Below are 15,195 nucleotides of genomic sequence, written 5' to 3'. Positions count from 1 at the left end.
CTTCGCCTCCCACTGCCACCCCAGTCCGTGGGAGGACCTCTCCCGGGCGTGATGCTGACCCTCTGCCCCGTACCTCCCAGGGGATCTCCCCCGGGCTGGTGGCTTTCCTTACCACTTGAAGGCCAGTGCCTCCCCAGCTGTGCATCTCCAGCTCGGACTTTTCCCCCAGTTCCAGGTTCATGTATCTGTGTGGACGTCTCAGAGCATTTCAGACCTGACCTATCCCCGAGGCCCTCTGTTTCATGCTTGTCTTAGCAAGTGGCATCACCATCCCTAAGTTACGGACGCCCCAAGCCCAGGTGGCATCCTGGCTTCTTCCTTTCCGTCACCTTCTTGTGTGCAGTTCTTCAGCAGTCCCGTTGGCTTGGCATCCAGATTCTATCTTGAATCTGTGCTCTGCGCTCCACCTGCATGGCCATCGCTATCTGCTGAGCCACCTCTCTCTCTCTCTCTCTTTCTCTCTCTCCTTGCACCCCACAATACCCCTCTCACTGGCCCCTAAAATTCACTATCTCCACAGCAGCAGCTGGGCTCTTTTTATTTTTTATTTATTTTTTATTTTTTTTAAAGATTTTATTTATTTATTTATTTGAGAGAGAGAGAGAGAGAGAGAAACAGCATGAGAGGGGATAGGGTCAGAGGGAGAAGCAGGCTCCCCGCCGAGCCGGGAGCCCGATGTGGGACTCGATCCCAGGACTCCGGGATCATGACCTGAGCCAAAGGCAGTCGCTTAACCAACTGAGCCACCCAGGCGCAGCTGGGCTCTTTTTAAAATGGAAACCAGAGTGTGTCTCCCCTTCTCAAAACCCTCTCGTGACTTCCCAGAGTATTTAGACTAAGATCCAGATTCGTGAACCTGGCCTAGAGGATCCCATGTGATCTGACCCCCTCCACCCTCTGCGGATGGGTCTTTGCTGCTGCACCCCCCACTCCCGCGTGGCCTCACCTGCCCCCCACACACGGGACCAGCCCCCCTCAGGCCTCAGCGCTCACTCCCACCTCTTCACGTAACTGGGTTTTTCTGTCACTGAGGTACTCGGCTCACATGCCACCTCCTCAGACGCGTCTTCTCCAAGTGACCAACCTGAAGGAACCCCCCACACTGGGCTCTCAGCATCACCTGACCCCGTTTAGTTTTTACTTCAGAGCCGATCACTCTCTGCAGTGACCTTGTTTAATCATAGTTGACCCTCAAACAGCATGAATTTGAACTGCACGGGTCCACTTACACATGGGTTTTTTTCCAATAAATACAGGACAGTACTGTAGATGTATTTTCCTTTTGATTTTCTTTTTTTTTTTTTTTTTTTTTTTTTTTAAAGATTTTATTTATTTATTTGAGAGAGAGAATGAGAGACAGAGAGCACGAGAGGGAAGAGGGCAGAGGGAGAAGCAGACCCCCTGCTGAGCAGGGAGCCCGATGTGGGACTCGATCCCGGGACTCCAGGATCATGACCTGAGCCGAAGGCAGTCGCTTAACCAACTGAGCCACCCAGGCGCCCTTCCTTTTGATTTTCTTAATAACATTTTCTTTAGTGTGAGAATACAGTATATAACACATATGACGTACAAAATGTGTTAATCAACTGTCTATGTTACCGGTGAGGCCTCTGGTCAATAGTAGGCTGTTAGTAGTTAAGTTTTGGGGGAGTCAGGGTTTGTACATTGACTTTCATCTGTGTGGGAGGTTGGCGCTCCTAAGCCCCATGTTGTTCAAGGTCAGCTGTACTTATTTCTTCTTTCTCCCCCAGCAGTCATGCAAGCTACTCAGGGGCAGGGAACCTTATAGGTATCATTTATTCTTCTATAAAATTCTCTTGCTAGCGTCCAGGAAATGGTTGTTGATGGCGGGCTGGCTGGTTGAGTCACTTAGAGGCGTCATCTTTTTCAAGCCAGAAAATTAAAGCCCTGTAAGCCTTTGTTCACATCTGGACAAGTATCAGGCATTTATTGGCTGGTGAGAACAACCATGTTAGTTTTAAAAAAGGCCCGGCGGTAAGTAAAACCTTTGAAAGCCAAAACAGCAGAGTGGTTATTTGGGGGCTGGACGAGGGGGAAGCAAGAAGAAGAAAACACAAAACCGGTCAGACTTGTGGCAGAGAGGGGATTTGTAGAAAAGCTGGGGCCCCGCAGGTTAACAAACCTGTCTTTGCTTGTCCTTGAATGCCCCCAGGACATTGCCGGCGCCTGGCAGAGGCTAGAGCAGGCGGAGAAGGGCTACGAGGAGTGGCTGCTGAACGAGATACGGAGGCTGGAGCGTGTGGAGCACCTAGCGGAGAAGTTCAGGCAGAAGGCTTCGACGCACGAGACGTGGGCTTACGGCAAGTGCAGTAGCCTGGGGTTGGGTTCCCGGAAAATCCAGGTTGAGCTGTGGGCAGAGCCACAGTGTGCGGCCTCTACACACTCCGTCAGTGACCCTGTGGGCAGGTGTCCCCGCCCCTCTCCACACTGCTGTCCCAGTCCTGGGTTTCTTCAGGTGGGTGGGGAGACTTCTTTTCTAGCGGAGCAGATAATGTACTTTTTCACAAAATGGCACTCGAAATGCATTCTTCCCACACTTACTTACATAAGTCTTGGCCTCCCTCTGTCTTCCCCCACTTTTGTTCCATTCGATCCACAAGGATCTGTTTATTCCCTGTCGGTCAGACAGCCCGGGCCCAGAAGCTAGCTTCTGCTGCTAGCATGTTTATTACATGCCGTGAAGCAACAGAATTTCCCATGGAGAAAATCTGCTTGGAAGGAGGAATGCAAGGGACCATTTTCTACAGTCTGAGCTTCCTTGTTTCACTTAGATTCATCTACTTTCAGTCCTTGCAAACATATCTCTTTCCATAGCCATGATACTATGATCATATATATATATATATATGATTTTTTTTTTGGCTGTCTGCTCTTTGCTGAGGTAGAGGAACATAACATTCTCCCCATCACATCATCTATTTTGAGAAAGGTCAGAGACGTTCCCCTCATCCTTTGGTTCCCTTTTGCTTTGGTGTTGTCTGATCGTTGATGTTGCCCAGCAAGAGGGTGAGAGGCATGGGCCTGGAGCCAGGCAGGTTGGAGTCCCAGCTCTGACACTTCTAGCTATGCGCTTTGGATGAGCTCCTAATCTCTCAGTGCCTCAGTGTCCTCTTCAAAGTGGAATACCAGGGGCGCCTGGGTGGCTCAGTCGTTAAGCGTCTGCCTTCGGCTCAGGTCATGATCTCCAGGTCCTGGGATCGAGCCCCGCATCAGGCTCCCTGCTCAGCGGGGAGTCTGCTTCTCCCTCTCCCTCTGCCTCTCCCCACTGCTCCTACTCTCTCTCTCTCTCTGTATCTCTCTGTCTCAAATAAATAAATAAAAAAAAATTCCATTCAAAGTGGAATACCAATAATACCTCCAACAGAGGCTTTTGATGAAGATTTAATGAGTTCACAATATAAAGTTTTTAAATCCGTATCTGGTGCATAGGAAGTGCTGTGTCGTCGTTGTTAAATGTGTGAACATTTGCCTTCCATTTCAAGCTTTATAGAATTAAAGTCTTAAAGGTCATCAACCAGGGAATAAACGTGAGCCCATCTACAACCACAGCAGTTGCTTGATTTAAGAAATATTTGTGGGGAAATAGGTGGAGGTTCAGAGAGAGAAACTTCTAGTATTGTCAGGAAAAAAACCACAGCCTGTATTTAACCACAGAAAATAAAGCTTTCCAACAAAAAGGTTTGGGGTCAAGGTTCAACTGAGGGCAGGCTGGTAGAGTACAAGTGTCTTGTCTAACTATCCCAGGTAATTCTTGTGAACTAATAATTATTAACTGAGCATCACACACTAGAAAATCAGATACTTGTTACTCAGGATTATGCAGAATGCAGATCTGTTATTTCACCTGGACTCAGCATGCTTCCCCCCTTTATGTGTCGACACGAGCTTTTATTTTTATTTTTTTAAGATTTTATTTATTTATTTGTCAGAGAGAGAGAGGGAACACAAGCAGGGGGAGTGGGAGAGGGAGAAGCAGGCTTCCTGCCGAGCGGGGAGCCCGATGCGGGGCTCGATCCCAGGACCCTGGGATCATGACTTGAGCCGAAGGCAGATGCTTAACCGACTGAGCCACCCAGGCACCCTGGACAGGAGCTTTTAGAACACAGAGGGACTCAGGCAACGTTAGCACAGTTACAGCCCGGAAACTGACGGTAACAGCACCACCGTGTTTACCCCCTTCTCCTGGTTCTTTGAAATCATAAGCATCACCGAGAACTTTGCAGGTGCCAGGAAGCTGATGTGGGCCATCAGAGTGTTCGTATTCCCTTCTGCAACCCCTGCAGGCAAAGAACAGATCTTGCTGCAGAAGGACTACGAGTCGGCTTCTCTGACCGAGGTCCGGGCCCTGCTGCGGAAACACGAGGCCTTTGAGAGCGACCTGGCGGCGCACCAGGACCGCGTGGAGCAGATAGCGGCCATCGCGCAGGAACTCAAGTACGTGCTGTTGGGTTCGCAGGCCCAGGTGCTCCCATGCGGCCGCACAGCTCTGCCCGCCGAGCCCACGGGCCGCGGTACAATGGAAGGAATCCCCCGAGAGCTTCCCAGAGCATTTCCAGGGCAGTTTCCATACTCAGTTTATGGAGAACCAAGCTGGAGGCCTTTGTGTTTCTAAGCAGCTCGACAGACTTGAGCTTTGCTTCTCTGGATGGGCGAGGATCCCCGTGCCCTCCCATCCACAAGCACCCCGCAGCCCCACCCCAGGCAGCTCTGCTTCCAAGAGGGTGAGAAGTGAGCGTGGAGGACTGGGGTCCAGCTTGGAAAGGCCACCTCTCCTAGGCCGGGGTGCAGGACATCCACACACCAAACAGAAATGCCTGCCTTACCTCGGGGGAGGAGACACCATGGCCCCACTTTTTCTGTGTCATCAAATACGTGCTATTTCATTTGCGTGCTTTCTATTTTATGGGAGGGACCAGCATGGATTGAGTCCAGGCTGGTGTAAGCCCCAGGGGGAGTTCTCAGGTCCCACTTGTTGCGGGGTGCAGCCTCTGGCTCTGGCCCGCCTCTGGGGAGACACCTCCCTGCAGTCTCTCGAAGCCTCTTTTTAAAGACCCTTGCCCCCTTTGGGTAAGTACCGGATGTCATTCCCAACTCCCTTCCCCTTCGTTGTAATCATAGACATACCTGCAGAAGTTTCAGGGCCAAAATTACATAAAGATAACTGTCACAAAATAAGTTTTAAAAACATATAATAAACATTTATTTTCCTATGTTAAAGTTTAAAACTTTCATATTCTCACTTTTGACTAGAGCAAACTCGTGAACTAACAGATACGGCCTCTTTTAAGAGTATCCTGTTATTTTTTTGCCTTGGTAAATAAACTCTTAATCATTTGTGATCTTCAGAATCCAATTTGTACACTAGATTATACTCTAGATTTGTGGTCTTTACAAGAGCATGCTTCTTGAATGTTGGGTGTGTGGCTGCTTATTAACAATTGCAATTAAAATAAGGGAGGAAAGAAACTCACGCTATTTAATGCTCTATAACTTCTCCATTGAGTAATTCGGAATGGTTTTAAGTGTTGCCCATAAAATTTAAGGAGTAATTTTGTATTGTTCTTCCCGGTATCCCCAGTGTCAATTTCTTCACACTGTCCAAAGAGGCACCACATACAAAATTTAAATCTGTGTTCATCTCAATGTATTCCTTCCTTGTCCTTTTTACCTTTCCTAAAGTAATAAATCAAAGTGCTCGTGCAGCTCTCAAAGTGCAGAAAAACCAGTATGTACCGTTACGCAAACCCTCACTCCTTGAGAGCAGGTATTTGTAGAACTCTTTGTGTGAACTTTCTATGAATTAGAAAAATGAGAAATGGATATACCCCTAAAGGTAATGATGGGGAAGTGAGCATTCGTGTCTCCATTGTGGATCCATAGAAGGATCTCAGGTGGTGGTTTTTATTCTTGAAGTCTTTATTCTCCGTGATATTTGCATTTTGAAGAGCCGTAGCCTTTTTGACGTTGTATTCAAGGCTGTGCAGATTGCTGGTATGTTTTGTTTTTTGTTTCACTGAAAAAAAACGTCTCAGTTGCATGAAGGGTTATATGTATGTAGAAAGCTGCTTGTAAGCTGAACAGGCTTTACCCCCTGCAAGAACCCTCAGCTCACAACCACGGAGTGCGCCCTTTATTCAGTAGCAGAAGCAATAATACTCAGGACTGGACAAGTTAATATTATTTAAGAGGAAAAGAAAAGCACGTGGTGGGCAACCATTGTCTTAATTTAAAGTCGAAAGAAGAAAGAAATAAACTTAAGCCTCAGGGAAATGGATTTAGTAGGATGGGTGGGTGGGTGGGACGGGGGGAAGGGGGTTCCTTAAAGTTTGCTTTGGACTGTTTGCAAAGAAGTCTCTCCTAAAGGTGTCTTTAAACGTCTGTGAGTCTTGCTTTCATCTTAACTTTTTATCCCCAGAGATATGAGGTGAACCTTCTAGTTGGGAATTTGTTTGAATGCTAAGTTCACCTTACAAAGACCCCAGTAGGATGCATAGACTGGGCTGGTGGGGAAGAGGGGTTACTTTGTAAGAAACCGTGTTGTTCTTGCTGTCACACCAGGGGCATTAGACAAGTCAGAAGTTCTGTGCAGAAGAGGAAGGGCTCTCTCGTCTGCTAGTTTTTCAAGGTCCCTCCAGTGCTAGATGAAGCCACAGCATCCTTTCTGGACGTGGCACTCCACCCCAGCCCTGAAGCCCAGTGCCTTTTGAGGGGAACCAAGGACACAAGGGGGTGCAAGCTGACACCTCCCTCCCCCTTGACTCACTTTGCTGTCCAAGCACTGTGGCTTCAGGCGGCCCACAGGACTGTCCTCCAGGTCAGATGGTTGGCTTTGTTTACAGGTACACTGCCACTTAAAAATAATACTCTGGGACTGCACCAGATTGAAGTCAGCTTGGGGCACTGAGGAGACAGCATTTCTGTCTGTGTAGAAAACTGTTGGACCATCAAGAGTTTTACTCATTCTTCCTGGAATCTGTCAAAGACTAATGATCATGTTTACCTTGGTGACAGTTGACAAAACCCTGAAATACCCTGCCATTTTTCTGTCAGATCTTTAAAAAAAGAAAAAAAAATCAGTTTATTTTGAGCCTGTGTCTGTTTTCCTCATAACATCAGGGAGAGTTCATCTTCATTTTCACTTCCCCCAGTGAATTGGACTATCACGACGCTGTGAACATCAACGATCGGTGTCAGAAGATCTGTGACCAGTGGGACAGACTGGGAACGCTTACTCAGAAGAGGAGGGAGGCCCTGGAGGTGAAGCCCTGGTGACCTGACATCCCGTCACCCACCTGTTGACATGAGATCTTTTCACAGAGGCTCTTGAATGAAGTCCTTGTTACTAATCTTCCCCGTTTTTCTGTGGCATGCCGCGTCTAAAACAAAACAGGTTGTCTCGTGAAAGGAGCTGCCACAGAGAATGTGAAATATAGGAGAAAGCGTGAAATGCAAAGTTGGTAGCTTTGTCCCATAATTTATCCATAGAGTGGGGAAGCATGCTTTTTTTTTTCCTTCAGTGAAGCATGCTTTTTTTTTTTTTTTTTTCAGTGATGCATACTTTTGAATTAAAAAAAAAAGAAATCCAGAGCTAATAAGATTAGGGTATAAACCCATTTTGTATCAGGTAGTGATTACAGTGAATTTCCAAAGGGCCCTCTATAAAGAGTATATTGACTTGGGGAATCAGGAAGAACTTCACATGTTGCCAGGCAAAGGCAAAATGGCAGCAAACGTTGAAAGAAAAAGGGATATGAAAAGATCGAGGATGAACTTGGCCTTAGTCAAGTATAAGACTTGGATAAGCAGCAGAAAGTGGCTGGTATTTAGCTGTACCCGTTGTCTCTCACCATGGAAGACTCCTATAATGCGAAGGAGGGAGGCAATGGCCAGTTTTTTTCTGAGTCTTTTCACTTTTAAAATACATGACATCCAGCTTCCTAGATGCCAAATGGCTGTTACATAGTCTCCTAAAGAAAGGAAGTGAGAGAAAAAGGACCATGCATGAAACAGAGACTGCCCCCACCACAAACACTTTAGAACAGGAGAAAAAAAAAAGAGTAAGGACGGAAGACTTATAGATAGGGGGTGCTTTCCCTGTCTGCCCCCAGCATCTCTGCCCCATGAAACAAGTACAGTGTTCTCTGTGGCTCAAAGCCATCTGCGTCCATGTGGCCAGAAAGGCCGAGAGGAGCTCTGTGTTAGATCCTGAATGAGGATTTGAGTACATTAAACTGTAGTTCTGTGTCTTCACTTAGGTAGGTGAATTCTGGGAAAGGCGTGCATCTTCTCTGCACACTGTCGTCTATAAAGTGAGGACGGTGTGTTGAGTGTTATTACCTAGCGTAGTTAGGGAGTCAGAGCTAACATTAAAGGTACTATGTTAGCTGAAAGCAAGTTACTATATACCCCCTACAGATTCTCAGTTTTCAGAAAAGTAGCATGGAGCAGAGGACTCTCCTTTGAAAACAAGGCTACTCTGGATGTTATTAAATCCTTTTTTGATTCAGAAGCCACTTGAGGGACCTCCTGGACTCAGTCTAATCATGAACACTGGCTGATCTTGTGTATACATGTGCTAGTGATGAGCACACTGTGATTAACACAATGTCAGGTAATAGGTTGATTGTCTTCGGAGAGAATTTTTTTATTCATCCGTGATAACACTTCTCTTTAACTTACCTCCAGAGAACTGAGAAATTGCTAGAAACCATTGATCAGCTTCACTTGGAGTTTGCCAAGAGAGCGGCTCCTTTCAACAATTGGATGGAAGGTGCCATGGAGGACCTACAAGACATGTTCATTGTCCACAGCATTGAGGAAATCCAGGTAACTGAACCCCCAGCTTCGTGCTCGTACTGCGCTAGAGATGAATTGTAATTTTAAAAATGTAGAATTCTTTTGTTTTTTACTAAAAAAATGTAGCTAGGAAGCCCAAATTACCCTTTGACCCTTATCTTAAAAAGGTGTATACTTCTCTTTGCTGCAACTGAAAAATTAACATCCGTCAGACAATGGTGAATACATCTAAAGGGACTTGTTCTTTAAAAAATACCGTGGAATCATTGGGCAACATAGACATCTACGCTCTTGGGAGGTATTCGTGGGAAGGTATGAGTTTATTGGCTGCTGAGTTAAGTACTTTGCAAATATATGCATATTACTGTTTGTTAAGACCTATATAGTTTTGCTGGCTCCTAAAGCATAAGAAACCACAAAGCAGCACCTCCTGTCTCCCACAAACCAAAATGTTCTGCTTCTGATTTCTTCCAGAACTTCAAAGTTGTGAGTAAGACTTCTATAAGTAGTCGTGTTAGGGAGGAGGGTTACTCTCAAAGAGCCAGCACCCAGTCTATTGAGAGACCAGTGTACAATGAATTTGATGTACAATGGAATATTAAGGGAAAATACTTCTAAATTCTTCTTTCTGTAAAATAGGTAAATCATCAAAAAGAATCCAAATATGAAGGAATGCTGAAGGTTCCAAATATAAAGGAATTCGAATCCACACCTCCCTGCCAAGGAATATTCTAGAAGGGTTTGCACCTGGGTGTAGGGGGAAAGAAATTACTTTGTTCAATATTGCATTTTTTTTTAATTTGCATGCATTCTTAAGCACAGGTTAGCAACCTAAAATCATTTATTTTTGGAGTAAGTGAGACATCTAAGTTTGCCATGGAAGCCATACCAGATGCATGATGTAGTTTCTTTGTTTGGTGGAAACGTCGATCTCTCTACTGAAGCCAGTCTCTTGTAGTGTCTAAAATGACTGTTAGCTTGGCACTGGGAGGTGGTTTACGTGGCATCTACACACAGCAGAACAAAGGGGCCACTGTCTTATACATTAGGGCCAAAGGATAGGTTTGATAAATGGGATTTTAAAGCCTTAGGGGGAAAGAGTTGTTTTTTTGTGGCCTTTTCTTTTTGAGAAGTAGGGCTGTATTTCCTGGTGGTCTTTAAGTATAAAGGCAGCAAATGTGGCAACTAAGTTCTGTTTGTCGATGGAGAGTAAGACCGAAACAGTAACTGGGGATCAAAAATTATGAAAACAAACATTTTTTTAAAAAAGAAAACAGGTTTTTTTTTGTTTTTTTTTTTTGAAGACTTTGGATTCATAGGCATCAATTAGTCATCACGGTTATCTTTTTTTCCATTTTCAAGGAACCTGACTTTGGTGCACCAAATAGCTTTATGAAAACATCCAGAATTTGTTTTCCCTGCAGAGATTCCTGCCTTCATAAAAGGCATTCACACGTGTGCAGAAGGAACAGCGAAGCCTGTAAAATTCACACGACAGTAAAGTTCTCCCCACTTCTGTCTCTGGGTTAGAGTCTGATCACTGCCCACGAGCAGTTCAAGGCAACGCTGCCGGAGGCGGACGGTGAGCGGCAGTCCATCATGGCCATCCAGAACGAGGTGGAGAAGGTGATCCAGAGCTACAACATCAGAATCAGCTCCAGCAATCCCTACAGCACTGTCACCATGGATGAGCTCCGGGCCAAGTGGGACAAGGTGGGTGACTGAGGACCGGATGTGGGACAAGGTGGGCATTCCTGAAGCCAAGGTTGAGGGAAGAGGTAAATACTTGGGGAACACGAGTGACTGATTTGCATGATGATCGGGGTTTTCGTTCACCCCAGATTTCACAGTGTTTGAATCATGCAAACATCCCATCTAGCAGATAGAAAGGAGCTCTGAGGCGCTGTACAAAATGCGAGACTTTTATGGGCAGAGGGAAGCGGGAACAGGGAAGTTATACCAGGCAAAAAAAGCCGGTTGGTTATTGCGAGGCTACGTTCCTTCAGGGGTCTGTCGGGCAGATGACCTAATAGTGCTGATCAGGCTATTGACTGTTTAAGATTCCATTCCTGGGCGAGCAGAAACTGGAATTGAGTCTTGGGTTGGTGATGTGGGGCTTAGCCTAAGTGACTCCATTTGGGGCCTGTTGTCTCGTTTTTAACAGACCAAATATGTTAGACTCTTAAATGCCATTGGGCAGCCTCTGATTTGTAAGTAGAGAAAGTTAGAAATGTTTTTCCTTAAGGAAGATCTTACAAAATGTTGGCAAAATCAGTATAGATTATGAGACTAATACCATAAGGGAAACTATTTTTAAAACCCCCACTGAAAATTTGGTGTGCTCAAGCCTGCCTGTAGTACGTACTTCATTAAATAATTTTTAGAATATGGGATAGACACTTCCCAAATGTGTGTGAATTTTAAATGCAGAAAAATCGCCTAGAAAACTGGGGAACTCAAGTACTCCTGCTGACTTGCTGCCTTTTAGATTTTGGGAAACTGTCCACAGGTTTAATTATAGTCCACATGGGATCATTTGAGCCTTTTTGTCTTGTTCTTAAGAAAAAATTATTTTCATGGTTTAAATTATAGCACAGTCATCTCCATATGCTACTACAGAGCCTCCCAGGAATAAGTTCACCAGGTGGATTTGAGGTAGCTTGCTATGAAAACACATGTGCAACAGTTGTTCAGTTATCAACAGTGCAAAAGAGGAGCAGACCGGGTATGGGGAGGAGAGAGGGAATCTGAGAGACAGGACCGACTGACTGCATTTGAGCTTCAAATTTAGCTCGGGCCTTCTGACAGCCATCATGGAAAAGGGAGACATGTTGAGCTAAGTCGTCCTCCTGAGGAAAAGGGAAATATGTCCTTTTCTTTTTTTTTTTTTTCAAAGATTTTATTTATTTATTTGAGAGAAAGAGAGAGAGACAGAGAAACAGCATGAGAGGGGAGAGGGTCAGAGGGAGAAGCGGGCTCCCAGCTGAGCGGGGAGCCCGATGTGGGACTCGATCCCAGGACTCTGGGATCATGACCTGAGCCGAAGGCAGTTGGGCTTAACCAACTGAGCCACCCAGGCGCCCGGGAAATATGTCCTTTCTTAAAGTGGGTCAAACATTTCTCCCAGCCCGAAGTTAAAGAGCAGAGCGGGCACGTGGATTTTTGTGAACGGGACATTATGAACAGTGACGTCTGTAGGAGCAGTTTTGCAGAAAACGCAAAAAAGACGTTTGAAATAGTTCCTTTGTCTGTGGATGCAAAGAGAACTCAGGCAGGGCATGAAAATGTAAATCACCGGGTACAAATGGAACAAGAAAGACGTAGGCTGATACAACGCTTTCCTGCAATCCCACGTTAGATAGGACTTGAATTCATGAGCCTAAGTAGGGTCCTTAACTTTTTTGTGTCTTGGATCCCTCCAAGCCTTTGGATCCCTTCTGATAATTATATTTGTAAATTCATAAAAACATTTAAGGTAGCAACAGAAACAAATGATGTTAAATATAGTCATTAAAATGTTTTTTTTTTAAAGGTTTTATTTATTTATTTGACAGAGACATAGCGAGAGAGGGAACACAAGCAGGGGGAGTGGGAGAGGGAGAAGCAGGCTTCCTACTGAGCAAGGAGCCCGATGCGGGGCTCAATCCCAGGACCCTGGGACCATGACCTGAGCTGAAGGCAGACGCTTAATGGACTGAGCCACCTAGGTGCCCCCATTAAAATGTTTTTTGAAAAGTTGCCATGTGGTAGCAGATGTGCTTCTGCACGGACACATTTAAAAGCAGGGTCTAACAGCAGATCTGATCATTTTGAAGCAGGGATGAGTGTGCATGCTATTTTGAGAAGCAGGCAATAACTAATGTTATATGAGACTGTGATTTCTTCTGTGGTCAAGTCACAGCACGGCTAAATATGACTGTGGATTTGCTGCCCACTTTCATAATCGAAGGAAATGCTAACTTTCAATTAGAGATCGTGAAAATAAAGCTGTCAGCTCTGCCTCCTTCAAGTTCACAAATCCTCTGCGCTTTGGACCAGGCCCCTGAAACACCTCCCCATCCCCCCATCCCTCCCACCCCACCCCCACCCCCTGGCTGCAGGGACATCGAGGTCCCTAATGTAGACACACCCAGTCTTTCCGCTGGTTGGCCACCAAGACTAGACCCAGCTCTCCCTTAGTTCCTGGAGTAGGGGCGCCCGCTCCCCCCTCCTCTCCCTACTTCCCCTTCCTCTTTCCCCCTCTTCCCCTCTTCTCCTTCCTCCCCACCCTCCCTCTGTTCCCACCCCGACACTTCGGACTGTTGGCACATATCTTGGTCACTGCTATTGGATGCAAGCTGGCCTCTAATCCCTGTTGCCCTTGGTCCCTGACAGGTGAAGCAGCTCGTGCCCATCCGGGACCAGTCCCTGCAGGAGGAGCTAGCCCGCCAGCACGCCAATGAGCGTCTGCGGCGCCAGTTTGCTGCACAGGCCAATGCCATTGGGCCGTGGATCCAGAACAAGATGGAGGTAGGGTGGTGCCCTTCCAAAGAGCTTCTTGCAACCCTTGAAATTAGTCCCTGTGTTGACCCAACAATGACACCTCTTCTGTTTCTGTCCCGCTCAGTGCTGTGAGGGCCCTTCGTGTCACGCCGGGCTTTACTCCTTTGGGCCCCCGAGCTCGTGTAGCCTGTGGGCATCGGTGCAGTGCGTGGGGGGCCCGCTAAAAAGGGGGCCGAGGCTGTTCCTGCTGCCATCTGTTCATTTTGTCATTAAAAAGGATGTCAGGGCTCTTTCTTGGTGTTCAGCCTCTGTAGGATCTAGATTTTAAATCCTCCGTCCCTAAGGAGGACATGTGAAGAGTCACAAATGCTTTGCATTTTCAGAACATTTAAAGAAAAGTGATCTTGGAATGACACTGATTTCTGGGTTCATTTTATCACTAAGAGCAGCCAAGAGACATATATTTGCCCTTCTTGTGTTTCTCCCAACCTCCCTTTTGGTGATAAAATGTTACCTTTTCTCCTAAAGGGAGAACCTGTAAAAATACAGGAAATTCTTTTTGACCCTCCAGTGCTCTTAAATCTGTCTGGCAGCTTCTTTCCTGCAGAACATCCCCTAGCCTCCTCCAGAACGGGGCAGCTCTGATGCAGGGAAGCTTCCATCTTCAGCCGAAGAAGAAATAACTCTTCTCTTAACCACTCTTCCTCCTTTGCTGTTTCGGATCTTGGTTGATGCCCCCACCCCCCCACCCTGCCAAGCTGCTGTCACGCTCTGGGACTGCCATCTCCCACCTCACGGGATAAACTCGGGGCACTCTGGCGGCTGACGAGCCCCAGCGTAGCATCTGAGGCCGACTCACCGGTTTGCCTCCCTCTTCTTGCCTCTGGCAGGAGATTGCCCGCAGCTCCATCCAGATCACGGGGGCCCTGGAAGACCAGATGAATCAGCTGAAGCAGTATGAGCACAACATCATCAACTATAAGAACAACATCGACAAGCTGGAGGGAGACCACCAGCTCATCCAGGAGGCCCTGGTCTTTGACAACAAGCACACCAATTACACCATGGAGGTACAGCGCCCCACGGGCTGGGTGGCTTTGCTTCCGGTTGTGACCATTTCACCTCCTCTCGGGGTGTCCCCCCCGACCCCACTTGTCTCTGTTCCTGTGGGAGGTGCTACACTGTGAAAGCGAGGGATCTTCAAGCCTTCCCTGTCACTGTACGTGAAAAAGCTTTGTGAACTGTGTCAAGAGCTATGAAAGTGTTAGTTTTCTCCGTCATCATCCTCATTAGCACGACAGTGAATTCATTGCGCCACTCGCTCAGGGAGTAACTAACGGTTCACGTTTCTACCAGTTTGGCCCCCTTTGCTCCCCCTGGGAGCAGGCAGGTGTAACCCAGGGCCCATCCTGCTACTTGGTAAATGGAAAGATATTTCCAGTGACAAATAGACTCTCCACTGTGCATCTTATTTACAAAGTGCCGGTCGCCCCTGTGAGAACCCCGCTCTCACTTCTGAGCGCTTCCCACTATGGAATCTTAGGAAGAGTGAAAAATTAGAATTAAAAAAATATAAATAATAACAGAGTTGAGTAAGCCCTACTTCTCTCCCTCTGGGTCTAAGCCCTCCGGTTAGGAAGATCAGGAGGGCAAGATTGATGTGCTGGCAGGACCCAGAGCTGACCATTTCCTTTTTCCTCGAGTAGCACATTCGTGTCGGGTGGGAGGTGCTGCTGACGACCATCGCCAGAACCATCAATGAAGTGGAGACCCAGATCCTGACAAGAGACGCCAAGGGCATCACCCAGGAGCAGATGAATGAGTTCAGGGCCTCCTTCAACCACTTCGACAGGGTATGTCTCCCTGGACTTGCCCGAAAGGCGACATTGGGGATGT

At 46.7% G+C, this 15,195-nt stretch overlaps 1 protein-coding gene across 4 annotated transcripts in view; it reads left to right on the top strand.

The window, feature by feature from the left end:
• The window catches only part of ACTN2 (actinin alpha 2), a 66,657-nt gene that overhangs the window by 46,193 nt on the left and 5,269 nt on the right, over positions 1 to 15,195 (top strand). For all 4 annotated transcript variants that reach the window (XM_021696111.1, XM_021696112.2, XM_021696114.1 and 1 more), the window contains exons 11-18: positions 2,174 to 2,321; positions 4,305 to 4,455; positions 7,170 to 7,278; positions 8,707 to 8,847; positions 10,348 to 10,530; positions 13,192 to 13,326; positions 14,190 to 14,369; positions 15,006 to 15,152. In XM_021696111.1, coding sequence (XP_021551786.1) covers positions 2,174 to 2,321; positions 4,305 to 4,455; positions 7,170 to 7,278; positions 8,707 to 8,847; positions 10,348 to 10,530; positions 13,192 to 13,326; positions 14,190 to 14,369; positions 15,006 to 15,152 — 1,194 coding nt within the window. The remainder of the gene's footprint in view (positions 1 to 2,173; positions 2,322 to 4,304; positions 4,456 to 7,169; positions 7,279 to 8,706; positions 8,848 to 10,347; positions 10,531 to 13,191; positions 13,327 to 14,189; positions 14,370 to 15,005; positions 15,153 to 15,195) is intronic.

Source organism: Neomonachus schauinslandi, chromosome 6, assembly GCF_002201575.2.
Source record: "Neomonachus schauinslandi chromosome 6, ASM220157v2, whole genome shotgun sequence".
NCBI classification, from domain to species: Eukaryota; Metazoa; Chordata; class Mammalia; order Carnivora; family Phocidae; genus Neomonachus; species Neomonachus schauinslandi.
This window is presented reverse-complemented; position numbering and strand designations above follow the sequence as displayed.